The sequence below is a fragment of the Heloderma suspectum genome, chromosome 5 (assembly GCF_057233095.1).
Source record: "Heloderma suspectum isolate Gila_16-S chromosome 5, 16-S_ref, whole genome shotgun sequence".
In the NCBI taxonomy this organism is placed as follows: domain Eukaryota; kingdom Metazoa; phylum Chordata; class Lepidosauria; order Squamata; family Helodermatidae; genus Heloderma; species Heloderma suspectum.
The window spans coordinates 97,514,531-97,531,270 of NC_139462.1; the positions used below are offsets into that span (position 1 = coordinate 97,514,531).

Sequence of the window (16,740 nt, forward strand, 5' to 3'; positions counted from 1 at the left end):
TTTGTGTGTCCCCCAACACCTCTTTTCTAATAAAAAAGGCACAGATGTTGTAATCTTTCCTCATAGGGGAGTTGCTCTGACTCCCTTATCATTTTGATTGCCTTTTTGGCACCCTTTACAGCTCTATGATATCCTTTTTGAGGTGCAGTGACCAGAACTGTTGACAGTATTCCCAGTTTGGTCACACAATAGATTTTTCTAAGGGCATTATGATACTGACAGTTTTATTTTCAGTTCCTTTTCTAATGATCCCCCCACATGGAATTTGCCTTTTTCTCAGCAGCTACAACTGGGTCAACATTTTCATCAAGCTGTCCATAATAACCCCAAGATCTTTTTCTTCGTCAGTCACCACCAGCTCAGACTCCACCAGCGTATACCTAAAATCAGGAGTTTCGCCCCTATGTGCATCACTGGACATTTGCATACATTGAACCACATCCACCATTTTAATGGCCATTCACCCAGGGGTTGGTCTCATGGACGATTTCCTGTGAATTGGGAGCATTTGGAGGTCGTTGGCAGCAGATGACATTGAGGCAAAACCGAAGCCATTCCAGGCTTTACAATGGAAAGTCCGTATTTTCTGAGACTTATACTTGTTTTTTCCCTTTAATTTGGGTTCTCCGTGCTTCTCGTACTGTGTGCTCCTATCCTCTGCACCTACTTTGGCATGAGAGCTCTGCCCATAGTTGTGTCAAGGGGTGTTTCCCCTGTCTGTATTTCTCCAAGGTTTCCGCCATTTTGCAGCCGGGAACTCCGGAGTTCCAGTATTTATTTCTCCTTGCTTCACTTTGCCAGTCATTGCAGTTGCTTTTTATCTTCTTCACTATATCAGCCACCCTGCAGGTGATCCCTGTTTAGGACCGCCCCCCTTTTTTTAATAAACCAGGTAAATCGTTCAGACGTGTTCTTACTATCATGCATTGCAGTAATCACGATCGCCTGAACTAACCAGTAGCCACTCAGCTACCCCAGCCGACTAGGGAGGGTGACCTGAAAGATCTCTCTGATGTGTGTGCGCCCCTTTCACCCTACAAAACTAACCGTTGGCAAGGCACACACAAGATATAGGGGCTAAATTTGTGAACTTGTTATTGCTGGAAAGGGCGATTGCGCATTTAGCCAGGCGCAGCTGGCATCAAGGGCTAACTACTGCAGATTTTGAGAGGGGCAACCCGTGATCATGCATTTGGCTTGGCTCGCATTAAGGGCTAATTACTGCTGCTTTTAGCAGTGGGAACCTGTGATTGGCTGAGCCCAGCTACAGAGAAAGCAAAACAGAGTACCCCCCCCTTTCTCTGCATGTTTACTCTGAAGTAAGAAATAAATCTTGCTCCCCTACAGTGAATCTTTAACAGATCTTAATGCATACAGAGCCACGGCAAATTGTTAAAGCATTTAAAGGGTTAAAGGATAACTTTAGTAACTTGTCCTGAAGCGCTCTTTTGCATCTTTGTGAAATTACTATCTCGATGCTGTGCTTCTTTGACATTCTGTAGTTCCTCTGTATGTAAAGTCGCAGTAGCGATCATTCTAAATCACGGGAGCTTCTCATATCATTGCGAGCAGGGAGGAGAAAGGCAGGGTAGAAAGGGGGGTTGGAAGCAATAATTCCCTGGCAGAGTGCTGGAATGGGGCGAAATTGAGAGGCTGGGCTGCTTTCATTGGAAGCTTTTAGATGCTGCACTCCAGAAGTAGCTGGCTTTCTACCTCCATAGTTGTTTTTAAATGATTTGGTTTGTTTTCCTGAAAACTAAGTTATTTACTAGCAGAAGACAGGAAAGGGTGACTGCCTGGCCTCACCCTATTTCTAAACTTGCATGAGTGCTTAAATCATGTGTTTCCCTACATTTTACCATGATGCTTTGTCACTGGAGCTGAGACTTGCAGGGGTGCTCGACTCATGTATGTTTCACTTCCTTTTACCTTGATGCTTTGTCACATTGGGCTGAGATGCTTCATCACTGGAGCTTCTCTCATACTCTGTCTACTGAGTAAGTTCAGAGCACTTTTCCCCTTGATAGAGCCCAAGAGGCCAGGTGACATTCGATATTGTTCTAACACAATTCCATCCCTGCCTGTTTTTGTTTTGTTGCCTGAAGAACCCAGAATCATCCCTGGGTGCACAAAACTCCATTGTTTGCAACGTATCAAAGCCATAATTAGAAGGTGTTTGTTGCCCTCCCTCATTGAAACAAGATGTTACTTCCAGGGCTTCATACTGTTTTTTTCTGCAGCTATTGGGCATGGCTAGAAGGTGCACACAAACATTCAGGTCTACGTACTATACCAAGCCCAGTAGATTTTTTTAAAAGTTGCAGCTGCACAAGTTTACACCAGTTGATTTATCCTTTGAGTGGCTGGCTGTTTCTTCAGCAGTCTCGGAAGCTGACCTGAGAACATGTTCTCTCTTAACCATGCTCTCTGTCTTTGGAGTTCTTCCATGTGTTCTCTTTAATGCTGGGGGGGGGGGGGAGGAGAGGGAAAGAGAGAGGGAGAGAGAGAGGAAATTCAAGCATTTGTGCTTGTCTCTTCAGATCTTTTCTACTATAAAGGAAAAGTCACCTCAGTCCATTATAAACTAATTTGGATTTGCCATCAAGTCCATACCTGGAAACAATACTAAGCATCATTAAACACTGATGAGGGAATTGTAGGGTTGGGTGAGGTTTTCTGGCAAGTTTTCTGTTTTTAGCAACAGGTGAATCCTTTCCTGGAATGGAGAGATGGTGATGGTAAGTTTTATATTGAATTTCTGCTTGTCAGACAGCTGTTAAAAGGCATAAAGATCCTGCTTTGGGGTGGGGGGTGGCAACTGTATTTCAGAATTGCAAAACACCAGATTCTATAATGGAGGTAAAGGCAACACAATGGTAAAGATGGTTATGTGCATATATCAAGCAGTGCTGAAAATATGCCAATGGGGTGTATAATATGCCCTGGGTCTTTTGTGCTTAAAGCTTAATGGTTGTTTCTGCAGCTCACAAGATACGTGCTATGAGATTGCAGTTGGGCAATAGTTCAGAATACAGAGATTTTAATAGACTAGAAGATGCTGAAGTCAGATAACAGGCACGAGAACTTTCTCTGCTGAAATTATTTAACTTAATAGAGGGTTTTCCCCACCCCAATCTAGATGAAATAAAAAAATACCAATTAGTCACAATAGATATAGTATGGCTGTGATCAGTTTTAGGTAGAAAATGTGAATTGTTAATTGTTGCTCCACATTGTGAAACCGCATGCTCTGCCCTGATGATGCTGTAAGCTACTGATGCATATCTCTTGTAATTCAAGAACTATAATGAAGAATCAAGAGGAGCAGTATTCTCTAAGCAATCTTCTGTCTGAAATGTTTATTTTACTTTTAGCAAATCAACTGAATGCAAATAATTTAACCAGCCATTTGAGTACTAGTTAATATTTTTAACAGACACTTTTAAAAGCATGATACAAAAATGCCATATGAAATATTTGTATTAGGTCCCAAATCCAAGCCCCTCTAATTCTTTGTTTTTCATAGTTTCACCAAGTACTGTTGCAGGCATTTGTTTCTGAGATAAAATCTGTAGGCAGTGACTACACCATCTAATTTTCACAGACACATGGAAGCTTTAGTGTGAAACAGTCAGTGAATGAGAACATTAGCCAAGTTAGAAATTGTATTTTGAAGTGGGCCAAGTTCTTTATATATATTACTTATTTTAATGCTGTAAACAGTGTGGTAACAGACAAATGCAGTACAATTATTTGTGTTTTAATTATTAAATTACTATAAGGACAAACACTACCACCAGATGTCATTCTAGAGCCATGTGAGCGCTCTCTAAAGGACAGTTGAAATATATCACTGCCTTTCTCACCCTGATCTGAAAATATTACACAAAAGGCAAAGCAGGTACCTTTACCAAACTAGAGATGACATGGGAGTTCTGTGACTGGAACTTTCAATGCATTTCCTTTATAAAATACCTAGGGGAGAAGCCCAATCTGGATCAGGACTGCGATACAGCAGGAGGGAGGTTTAGCCCACCCCACTGAAAAAAACCTTCCTCTCCAGCTATTTGGTCCCACTGGTAAAACTTACACCACATATGCTATAAGTTCAATAAATGGAGGCAAATAGCAGGGCTAGATCCACTTTCCCCTGCTTGATCCTTTAGTAGATGAATATAAAAAAGAACAAATACTAATTTTTGTAAAGCTCTGTTCAATACACTTCCATTCCACAAAGTGTTGACTCTCTCAAGTCTAGGAAGCTGTTACTGCATGTTATTTTTAAGCCATTAAAAAGCAACTTTCCATGAAAATAAGAGGAATTCACCTCTGGAGGGAAGTTTCAGGGCAGACCAAAAGATGTCAGCCTTTTGAAAAGAAATATTCAGCTAGGAAGCTATACTGTTATTCACAAGTTAGGATTTCTGAACTTATTAACCCAATATAGCATTGGACAAAAGGCAAGTATAGAAATGTGAAGGCTTGAGGGGACCCCCCCCCCAGAAAATCCAGGAAAAAAAAACTAAGTTTTTCCATTTCCCCCCACAGGGACTCCTCTTCCCCCACCCCCAAAATTTGAAAAATTTGGATGATGACAAATTTTCTTTTCTGATGAATAAAATATTTAAGACAAGGTGTTCATATACTGCTACCTACCCTTTACTTCTCCAAAATTATTTCTAAAAACTATGCAACAGGAAGACTTTAAATATAAAACATGTAACATTTCTATAAATTTTGAATCCATGAGGGAATTTTTTTTTAATCCTCTCTGAAAGACACCCAACAGAGATATTTCTTCCTTTCCTTATTATTTATCTTTTACTGATAAAACGTTTAGGGATGCTCCAAGACATGCTCTGCCTCCCAACATGTGACTAGAGTCACCCTATCATGGTATGTGGAAAGAATGTAAACTCTTGACAGTTTGGGTTCTGTCATTCTGGACAGTTCTGCGTTTCTGGGTTTGTTCTTGGTTACATGCTATAGCAGTCAGCGAATGTAGTTCTAAATCCAGCATGTGAGAGAAACAGTCGGTTATTCCACCACTGCCACAAGTAACAGAAGGTGTAGGTTATCCCACCTGTTTTTTCCTCCAAAAGAACTCACTGTTACAGCTTTAAATAAACTTCCCAATTAGACCTCTCCATTATAGAATATGGAATCAGCTATAACATCTTTTAAGCACTGCCACCAAAATAAACCCTCTATACCTAAAAGAAACTCAGTAACCTGGTTTTTATTGTGTAAGTATTGGATTGTCACCACCACCAGAGACAAGCTTTTAAAATGAACAAAAATTAAGCTATTTATGAAGGTGAATTATTTCTAAAAGAATCAAATGTAGATTGAGATTGCTTAAAGGTTCTTGAAGTAAATATACTTGGTTACCATTTCTAATAGATAAGAGCATATTCACAAGCTAAACAAGGGCAAGTCACACATCACAATAAGTCACCATGAAAATGGTGGGTTGGTTGTTCGATCGTTAACCCACATTACTCCCGACAGATGATCAGGTGCTCTGCGGCTTGCTGTGGTTTGTTTCCCCATTAGCCTTCCCCTCCCGGTATGTATCTCATGGGTCTTTGCAGCACAACCACAGCAGCTTCCTCCACTAATGAGCGCATTTGTAGAGTAGAGGTTTTTTGTAGAATTTATTTTTCACCTTTGGGGAGATTTGTGCACATTTAACTTTTTTAAGAACTTGGGGTGAGATTTGTCCAAATCCATTTCTTATCGATGTATCAGAGGAGGGGCGGATGGTGAGGGAGGAGGCAGTGCTAGCTAAATCACGAGGAGCAACCAGGTTTCCCACTCTTGCCAGGCAGCTCTGTAGCCCTTTCCGACAAGCCATGCATAAGCCATGCTGCCAGGTTTGCACATCACGACAAGCCACTGTGAAAACACGCCACCTTGAACAACTCAGCAACAAGCCATGGGTTCTCAGGGTGGCTTGTGCATGGCTAACAAACCATGCATGGAAACTACACTGGGTTTGGACATCACGACAAGGCACCCTAAAACAAGGGCGACAACTTACCCTGGGTTGTTATCTTGTGCGAGCCAGGTCAATAGCTATTTCAGACCAGATTTCCCTAAACTCCACCTCAACCAATTCCTTACAAACATGAATAGATACAATACACCAGTCTTCCTTTGCCTCCAGCTCTTCCTACTTCTTCTGGCTTTCTAGGATGATTCAGATGTTTCATGGACTACTTGCTGAAGTTCCCTGGTCAGATACATATAACTTTGTTCGCTCATAGAATTATGTTTGGTATATTACATTTTAAATAATCATTTATTCAGGCAATAACTACAAATGTACTGTTTACTTTTAAATGTTTTTAATTTTATGAGCAAACCAAATTATATATAATGCATTTTATGTTCCTAAAGCAACACATTGACTTTAGAGCAGTAAACAGCACTAAAAATTACTGCATACTTTTTCATTTTCCCCAAAACTAGTTTTTTCATGGCTTCAAAATTTCAAGAAATTTTACATCTCTAACCAACTCATATCATTACAATGGAAAATATTCATCACAAACGTTGATACGTATCTAATACTCAGAACACTTCAATTTCATAGAGCTTGAAATTAGATGTGATGGCAGCCCATATCTTTAAATCTGGATGTAACCCAATCATATTCCAGATTGGGCTTCCCCAAAGCTGTGTATGGGAAAGGGACCCTGGGAACTAGATGTGATTGCAGCAGGCCTGTATCTTTAAATGCAGGTGGTCCCTTAATCAAACAAAGTGGGAGGTGTAGGGCTCAGAATTTAAGAGCAAGAGGTCATGTGGATGAAGAGTGCTAAACTTTCCTGAGTCCCACAAGGAACCTCCCTGCAGCCTCTCCCCACCAGGTTCATTTCTGGTATCAGAGCTCAGCGGAGGGGAAGGTGATGTTGCAGAACAGACTGAGGGAGCTAAGCTGATGGTAAGGTGAGGGTTTAGGTCCCCTCACTTGTGTACCTCTTTTGCTCTTAGAATCGGATCTCCCATTCTCTGCTTGATACATGATTGAGGCAGATCCACATTTTAAAAACCAGGCTTAATGCTGTTGTATATAGTTTGACCCTAAAATACTGATGCCAGAAACAGCAAGTTCCATTTCTAAATAATATGAATGACTAGAATATTTGAATTTGCCTCAAGGAATGTCAAATGTTTGATTTTACATATTTTATTTTTAAAAAGGAGTCAAAGAATGTTGTGGTAAGAATATTTATATTTTTCTTTTTTTACACTTTTTTATTAACATTTACAAAAACATTCAAACACTGAGGAAAAAATTAAATAACTTTGGAAGCAGAACTCCTTTCTTTCTGCCTACATACATACAACAATTCTGACCTGTTGGCACAAAAAATAATCCACATTCATAAAACCCTTACAACTATTATCAAACATAAATTAAGCAAATCATAGGCACTAGTTTATCAAATTCATGTTTCCACACTTCTTCAATATACCCAACTCTCTAAACACAAAAAGTCCTAGGATGTCCTGGTAATCAAATAAACTGGTAATGCACAAAGTCTCCCCTAGTAAACTGGCAGTTTTTGTCTTTCAGGAATTTGTATTTGCAGGATGTTTATTATGATGTAGCAGCAGGATGTTTCCAGAACCTAATACACCTTCAAAGTGATTAAATAGCAGAGCTTTATAAAAACAGTAGTTTATAAAATACAGTGATGCAGCTTGGTTAAAAAAGGCAACATCTGAATTTTTGAATAAGAATTAGTTAAATCTTTTCCTAATAAAAACACAAATTGAAATTTATTGACTTCTGAAGACTGCAACATCTGCTTTGTTAAAGCCAAGTTTTTACAATGAGGCTAGGTAGATTTACCTAAAATATTTGGGTATCTCAGATTTTAAATAGCATGTGCTAGACTTACCGCACAACACAGTTCTGTTTAACCCCTGCCTCTGTTTTTCTACAGATTGACTACATTGATTTCGGAAGACAAACCAGATCAGTACGTTTTGATATAACTGGAGGTGAAGATCAGGGGAAACGTTCAGTAGTAACATTTCCAATTAAAAGGGCTGCCACTTCCCACACTGTACTTGTGATTCACAGCAGTTCAAGTATTCCACTGTATAAAAATGTAGTGTGGGAAAGCTTTCTGTACATGTCTATTTCTATGACCTGGTTATGCTGAGAATCAGAAAGTAGCACAGCATGGCCATGTCTTTCTTGACTCATACATAAAGAATAAAGACCCCACATTGTGTATTTAGAAATCAGCATCCTAAAGACTCCCACAGTAGGAATCCCATGACTTAAAACATGGTCATAAGAAAGGGCCCTCTTTTAATCAATAAAAGGTTACTGACTGGTGATGAAACTGCTGAAGCCAGTATCTGGTCCTATCCCATCTTGCTCACTTTTCCAATTCAAGTAAACATTGCATGGCTTTTAATCCACTAATCTATGAAGGCTTGCTAAAAATTTGAGCTCTACAATTCTAAAATCAATTACCTTTTGTTGCAAGGTTTGAAAGCATATTTTAAGAGGCAGGCATGAATGAGGTTAAAAGGCAACCTACCACATGCTCCAACAGAATTTGTTGGATTCTTCAGTTATTACAAAAAGGATATCCTGACTAGCTTCTTGTTTCATTACATCCTTTGCAAGTGCTGCACATTCACAGCTACATGCCATACTGAGAGACTGCCCTTTCATCTCCTACAAAGGCATTTTTTCTTGCCATTGACCTGCTCCCAACCTGTTGTCTTCACATAACACACCTTCAGTATTCCAATGCAGCACTAAACTAAAAAAAGTAGGGGTGGGTGGGCTTTTGGTGTTAATAGTAGCTGTTTTTTGCTGGGGAGGCTAGCCTACCAAGGATAGATAGGCAAAAACAATGATAAGTATTGGTTAGTCTGACAGCCACTAGAGGAATTAAATACCTTGTAAACATATGTGGCAGGTTTTTTTTTTAAAAAAAAATCTCTTACCAACAATGTAAAATACAGGTGTAAGGCAAAGTACATAGTTAAAATACTAACATGGGCAATAACTTCAGCAGAAGTATTTACAATTAAAAACAAATTTAGAAAGTGAATCAGTTTTTAAAAAAGGATAAAGACTCCCTCATACCATAAAACATTACCCACATGAATATATCATTTGGTATCAACAGTACAACTCATTTCCTTAGAATCTCTAGGTTACAAGTGCATAGTTGTCTTTTCTTCATGTTAACTATAGGCATGTTCAGCTGAGTTCCAGGCAATAAGCACTGTGATGTGATTTATTAATGGATACTCTTTCCTTTTCAAGGAAACTTGCTCTAAAAATGACTTCTCAAAATAGTGTGTTGTGTGTTAAAAATGTGGCTGCGATAGCAAAGGCCATCTATTCCTGAGCCAGGAACTGCTAGGTTCAGAAAGATTGTACAACTGATACGAAGCCCTTTTGGCAATCAAAATAAAATAACACAAAACAGATATGTCAGGTCAACATAAAAGGATGCAAGCTATCCCACCCAAATTTGGGGAACCTACTGCATCCACACTGTTTAAACAGTACAAAACAATGACATAGCTTCCCTACCACTCTGTCAGAGGGAGTACAAAGACCATTGTTCTACCATGACTCAACAATTTTTCCATCCAAATTTTCCACAATTGTTTAAAACAATCTCACTAACACAGTAGCACTTTGAAATCTGTGTTTTGCTTTGATTAATATATGTTTCCAAATATCCAAAAATTCCTTGTTCCTTAAATCAAGTCATGTATGGTGTTTTAGAAAATATTTGCTTACAATTTTACATGCTGCTTTTTCAAATGGATATTTCTTTGGCATTTTTTAGGTATTTGCCCAAATGTTGGCTATTGTACCCCTGTGAGCATTTATAACAATTTTAGGAAGCGGGGCGGGGGGAAGAGCTCCAGAGGTGGGAAGTGATTCATGTAAAAGTGATTTGAGTGATCACCAAGTATCTGATGTTAATGTCATTAAAGTGCTGTTTTATAATCTCTGCCAGCTTGTGCTAATAAAGGACAGAGAAGTTTGGGGATTTACAACCCCCCCAAAGTCTTATCTGATCAGTCTGCATATTGATCTGTCGTTTAGCCTGGTGAAGGAGTACCTGCTGAGCAATGTAGCTTTGCGGTTCAGTAGCAGCCGTCCTTCCAGCTCTCATCTTTCACGTTGCTATAGGTTTTGGGAGCTGGCAATGTTCTGAAATAAATACAATTTATCCATATGAAAGTCTTCAGCCATAACTACACATACACACACACACACACACACACACACACATAAACGCACGTGCACGCACACACACGAATGTTTCTTTAAAACTACAATTATTTCACTGAACATATTAGCGCCAACTACTATTTTGAGATGTTATTCCCAATATAAGATTATGGTTTAACAATACACTTCAAATATTAAATAACATTTTACCAGTTTTAGTACTTCAGATGCATCTAGCTGGCCACTGCTGAAAACAGGATGCTGGACTAGATGGATCTAGGTCTGATCAAGCAAGGAAGTTTTTATAAACATTGCCTGATCCTTTTTTTTCCTTCAGAAAGGCAGCTTCTTATTGAAAAGACTGCTTCAATCCTTATCTCCTAACCTAGTATTAAAATCAGTCCTAACGATGAAACACAGACTCACAGAAAATGCATGTTCTATGCTGTGCAAGCTATCTTGAAATGAACCAGAACTGCATAAAACATGGAGTTGCATATGAGAGGTTTCTGGTGAATTGTACTCAATGAAAATAATGAAATACTTTGTATGCTTAGCTGTACTACAATCCATTTAGGATTAATATGAAACTGAGCACACTCCGGGAGAGAGCAGAGGACAGGAAGGCCTGGTGCGCTATGGTCCATGGGGTCACAAAGAGTCGGGCACAACTTAACGACTGAACAACAACAAAAGTCCCCTTAGCTCAAGTCACATATTCAGCAAGAGAGAAAGGGCAAGTCTTGGTCATATCTTTTTCCCACAACCCACTAGTCATGGTGACTTTCAGACAGCCAGATAGGCAGGCATGGTAGAGATTGTATGGCATAGCTGATATCATACCACGTACTAGATACCACTAGAAGCAGCTGTCTCCAAATAGGCGGAAATGGAGCATGGAAACAGGAAAAAGGGGGCAGGGAAGGGACCGCAGAAGCTGCTTTATGCAGCTTCCTATCAGGTCTCTAGGCACCTTCCCTCCCCCTCCCTGAAGTCAGGGCTAGACGGGCAAAATCACCCATCTATGTTGGCCAAAATGCAGGGTGGCTGGAACACAGAGGAGAGGATCACCTTTGTGCTCCATCCACCCTGCATAGGATAGTTGGCAGCCTCTAATTTCAGAGGCTGGCGACTATCTGCATAGGATTACGCCCTTAGGCAGAATGCCTGTGAGATATTTCTCACTTTGAATATTGTATCAATCCTTGCATTAAAAGACAGTGTAATTGTATGTCAGCAGAAAGGATACACACTCGGTTTTTCTGTGGCCTGGAAAACGAAGGCCGAGTCACTTTAATAGTAAAGCAGTGTCTCTCACATAACGTTAAATACTGAACATGGCCTAGAGAGACAAAGGCACTAGGAATTACTCTGCAAACTCTCCATTCAGAGGCTCCCTCAATAAACTCTCCAAACAGACTTTGCATGAAGCTGCTTTAAATAAAAGCATGCAGAGAATGTTGCCATGTAGCCAAACCACTGTCCAGGGTAACCTGCTAGACTTTTCATCACATCACACACATACACACACACCCCACATCAAATTTAAATAAGTTTGTGGTAATGTGGTGACAAAGTGTTTTCCTTGGCACATGTCCCTGATAAATTGCTTTTTGCAATGAGGCAGCCATCATGGAAAATTATTTGGTGCTTCTGCTTTTAATCTCATTGAGGCATTCTATACTTCTCTGTCCTGCAAAATTCAGGACATTTAATACACCCTAGCCTAGCACAAGCCAATCTTCTTCTCAGACATCTATGTAAGAAGAAGAAAAAGCCTTGGTAACTATGTGCTATAAGAAACATTAACTAAGATGTTCTATAAGCAATTTTGACTGAAACATGCGAGTATACCATTTACCTTTTACACCTGACGAATTTCAAACTATCAGGTGTAAAATGTATTATTTGGTGGTTGCCTATTGATAGGATTGAGCAGTTATGGCATATTATAAAACTTTATGAACCGGTCAGTGGCAGAGAATAGATCTTGACATTTGCCAAATCTTTTCTTCCAGTTTATAAAATGAAGCACTTATTAAGAATGGCCACATTGATGTTATTTGGTCAGTTTCCTGTTCAGCAGCTCCCCCTCAGAAATGTGAAGTAATACTGCTTGCAAACCAGGGAGCAGCTTTGCTTTCAGGAACTCATGCAAATTTTAAATGCAGAGAATTTAGAAGGGAGTCTGAGGCATCTTAATACACTGAGCTTTACATCCTCAACCTGAATCCAACAGTGCTTTTTTTAAAGAAGTCAGTAGCCTAGCACAAACGGGATCTACAACAAAATGCCATAGTGTGGGGTACTTTCACTGTTCCAGTCAATCTGCAAGATACTCCATTCCCTTGGAGGGATTTTCCATTTCCCCTCCAATCAGTCAGCATTCCATGGCCAGTGAACATGCTTAGTTCTCATTCAGCTGTTTTGGGTGTTCCTCCATAACATTTTTTTCCTCAAGATTTGTTATACTTTTGCAAACTTTGGGTTTTCCCCAAGCCTACTGATACCTCTTCCCTTGTGCATGGGTGGTACTGTTTTAGCTACATAAGGTCTGACACTCATGCCTGAACATCAGAAAGAGAGAGGACAAGTAGGAGCCCACAACAAAATGTTGCATCCTGGTGTGCGTGTGTTACCAGAGCCTCTGCCTAAGGGGGTTGAAAAAACAACGTTAACATCAAAGACAGGAGTTTCTGCTCTTACTTGAATCTTTATGTGAAAAAATTATTTATTTAGTTTCTGAATTCTGAAAAGTGCAACCAGTTTACATGCAAGCCAACAAAGCATGAGGCATCTGAATGCAATTTGGCCTGAAAGAAGGTCAGAAGGGCAATTTATGTAGGCTCAGCTTTTTGCAACCTGAGATTGTTGGAGGTGGTGCCCAATCCCAGCTATATGAAAACCTTGGATTTCTCAACTGATTGCTATGGGTAGCTCTCACTTCTGATCTTCAGGACATTTAAAAATAGCATCTCAGTGTGAACTAAGAACTTAGTTATCCAGACAGTAAGGTAGTTCTCTCTATAGCCCTTTTACCTCAATGTGTCTCTTCCACCCTCCTCCCTTTCCAGACATCCGTTCTATTCCCTTTTTACCTGGTTGTCAGTTTTTTTCCCTCTCAGTCTCTCAACATTTTGTGTCACTGAATCGTTACAGGACTGTTTCGTGGGGCTCCCCCTGCACAGGTTTTCTTCTTAAGACTGTACTTCTACAAAACCTGAGGTTCCCCCTTAGCAATAGCTCTCTCTTCTATGAGAGTGCTGCCACTGGACTACATAATGGCAGGTACTCTCTCCTAAAGTTTGGAAGCGGAACATCTGACCTTCTCATACTAGAGGTCAAGACATGAAAGCATTTCTCTTAAAAGACAGTTCTGCAATATGGAAATTTCAAATGAAAGCAACAGACTCACCTGCGAACAGGCTGTGCAAGTTTGCTGCGAGGCACTGGTATGCCCCCACTGGAGGAGGCACTAGGTCTTGGCAAACCACTCCTCATCCCTGTTGTCCCTGCAGGTCTTGTAAGCGTAGCACTGTTGATGCTACTGGCTGGGCTCGGAGAGACTGAATTGGGAGCTGCTAAAGGCCCTGGCGAAGAGCTGCTGTGTGGAAGCTGGATGGCTTCTGAAACAGCAGAGCTAGGTCCATGGTTACCAAATGCTTTTACCGGCTGTCTCAGAGCCAGAGGAGATGGTGCTGCTGGAGACCGGAATTTACTGGGAGAAGGAACTGGAAAATCATCAAAACAGAGCAGTCACATTCATTGGCAGAGCATCAACATACTTACAGCTTAAAAACCGACAGAATCTGAAAGGCAACTCCAATATACCAAATATTTATACAGATAAGTTAATGCTTTTTTTTAATCTGTTTTGAGAGAGGCAAGATCTCAGATAGTAGTAGTATTTAGCCTGCTATCTGCTTACAACACTTTAGTGAAAGTAAATAGCAACTTGATGTGGGACAGCACAAAACTGAATGTCTGTCAGTCAGAGTGACAAATAATTTTGTGCCTACTTTGGTTTGAGCGTTTTCAACAGCTAACCAGTTTTTGTTGGTGGTTGATATAAGTTTGGCTTTCAGTTATTTTTATTGAAAAAAGAAAATTCCTCTGGTCCATTTAGGGCACAATCCTATGCATGTTTAGATATAAAAAAGTCCTACAAAAAAGCATGGCTGGCTGAGGAATGTTGGAAGGGCTTTTTTCTGTCTAACATGCGTAGGATTGTGCCCTTCTTGTACTTCTATATCTGACCCTGATAGATTCCTTAACAGCTGCTACTAGTAGACAGCTCATTTTTGCAGCTACATACTACAGTTAAAACTACTCCCCTGCAATACTGTTCACAAACACTAAGAATGACTCTTTGTATCACATCAGAAAATGTGGGTGATGATTTGGTCAGAAGTAAAGAATGCAGTCCCACTGGGTGAAATCCAACATCGCATAAGCAGAAGTTCACTTGTGTGACAGGACTTCTCCTGTCTGCTCCCCCAAATCTGCTCCAGAGTGTCCCCCAACCCTCCAGAGCAGATTTTGAGGATGCATGGGTGGGCTTCAAGGAGGAGTGGGAATTGCCCCTGCCTCATTCCACTGACAGAAGCAATTCTGTCAGCCTGAGAACTTAATTGGATACCACCCTTCAGACAAAGCTATGCAAATATGTTGTTATACAGGTGTACATAATTATAATATATGAGACATCTTCATGTGACACATTAAAACTTAGTATATGAACCGAACCAAATTTATTTCTTTGACTATTTGCTATACTTAAGCTATTTCTATTAAGAAATATTCATCTACCTTTTAAGATGGGATTTGATGACAGGAAGACAAAACATTAAACAACTTACATTTATTCATAAGATAATATAGTAAATCCAGCCACACTGGTTTGTAGTGTACTATAGGGTTTATTTTTAACATTTAAGTCTGAATTGGCTGGAAGTAACAATCATATCTGAATTTGAAACATAAGCTGTGCAAATGTATATATGTCAGGGGTCTTCCACAGCACTAAATATCTGGATAAAAGGCACCTAAATACAAGGCACTAAAATATAAGACAGTATTTCACCATTAAAACTACCCAAATGGAGAAGATTGTAATCATGCAGAAAATGGAAGTCACCATCCCTTTAAGGGATCCATATCATACAGCTACAGCCAATAGAAAGTGGCTAGGCCTGGTATTCATAAAAGCAAAATGCGTGAGAAAACTCAAATGTAACTGTAGGTTTTAAAAGTTCTAAATGTATAATGAAATACGAAATGCAGTTCCAGTGTAGTACAGAGAACTATTTCTAAATTATGCAATAATTTTTATACGCGAGTTTTATGAATAAAACCAATGATGAAAATGGTTTTTCCATATTCCTATAGGTTCATATAGCCTCTAAAATAAAACGAGAAAAAATTGATTAGTCCTTCCTATCCAATTAGTCCTTCCTATTCAAATGACCCAGGATATTCTATGAATGATTCATATCCAAACTGACTTTGTACAATACTTCAGTTTCCATCACATCACACTGCCCACTTATTGCACATAGCTGTGAATTTTACTGTAACAAAAAGGTCTTTACAAGAAGAAGCATGTGGCTCAAAAAAGGATTTCTTTGTCTAAGCTCCAAACCATGATCTGCCTGATGTCATTAATAGACTGCCCAGTTAATCCTATTCTGTACAGAAGCCTTTTGCTCAGAAAACATCTCCTAATATCCACGCTTCCAGAGAGATCCTCTGTACATTGACCCTTTTCAGAACCGACGACCTCAATACAAGAATCTGGTGGTTGTTGTGGTCAAAACAGGGATGCATATGTACTAAGAAGATGACAAATGCATAGAAAATATCTCGAACAATCCTAAACCAATAGGCAAAATTGGTGTAAACATAAACCACACGCAGTATTTAGCAGTAAGCAACAGCCCGATACATGGAAGGAAGGGGATTACAACTTCTTGCAAGGAAATGCAGGCTGAAGTATACCAAGCAACCCAAACCCAATACTTTTACATTCCTTTTCAATGCAAGAGTTTCCTAGAGGTACAGTATTTGCCAAGAGAAGCATCAGCATGCTGTTGATCTAGGACTGCTACTGTTAATACAGCAGAAGAACCATAGCAATATGTTCACTATTCATTAACCATTTTAAAAGGGAAAAGACTGGACTTCCATAGCGTTCAACAGACCCAAATATTTTTTCTGAGTCAACAGTGGGAATGACAGATTGGGGCAAAGATGTGTCAATGCTTTATGAATGACCAACTACTCAATCTTTATAGACTTGAATAGTTCTCAGTGTATCACAAACATGTGTCAATATATAAAACCATGCTGTGATCCCAAGACAAAACCAGGATAATAACTAGGAAAAGCACTAACTGAGATTTGGGGCTGCTTGAAGACCCTGCACCTATTTAGAAAATGGAAATTTTCTTAGCGTAAATTTATGTTCTCAAAGTCTAATGGAGGGCATTCCTGGACCTTGGAATGCC

General features: G+C 39.7%; 1 protein-coding gene across 5 annotated transcripts in view; it reads right to left on the reverse strand.

The window, feature by feature from the left end:
- Window positions 1-209: 209 nt before the first annotated feature.
- The window catches only part of SLAIN2 (SLAIN family member 2), a 57,107-nt gene continuing 40,576 nt past the window's right edge, over window positions 210-16,740 (reverse strand). For 3 of the 5 annotated variants that reach the window (XM_084856837.1, XM_084856835.1, XM_084856833.1), the window contains 2 exons: window positions 13,650-13,965; window positions 7,204-10,213 (listed from right to left, as the gene is read on the reverse strand). In XM_084856837.1, coding sequence (XP_084712963.1) covers window positions 10,147-10,213; window positions 13,650-13,965 — 383 coding nt within the window. In that variant the 3' untranslated portion in view covers window positions 7,204-10,146. Of the gene's footprint in view, window positions 2,464-7,203; window positions 10,214-13,649; window positions 13,966-16,740 lie in introns of those variants that run through there. The other 2 variants (XM_084856836.1, XM_084856834.1) reach the window with 1 other exon arrangement.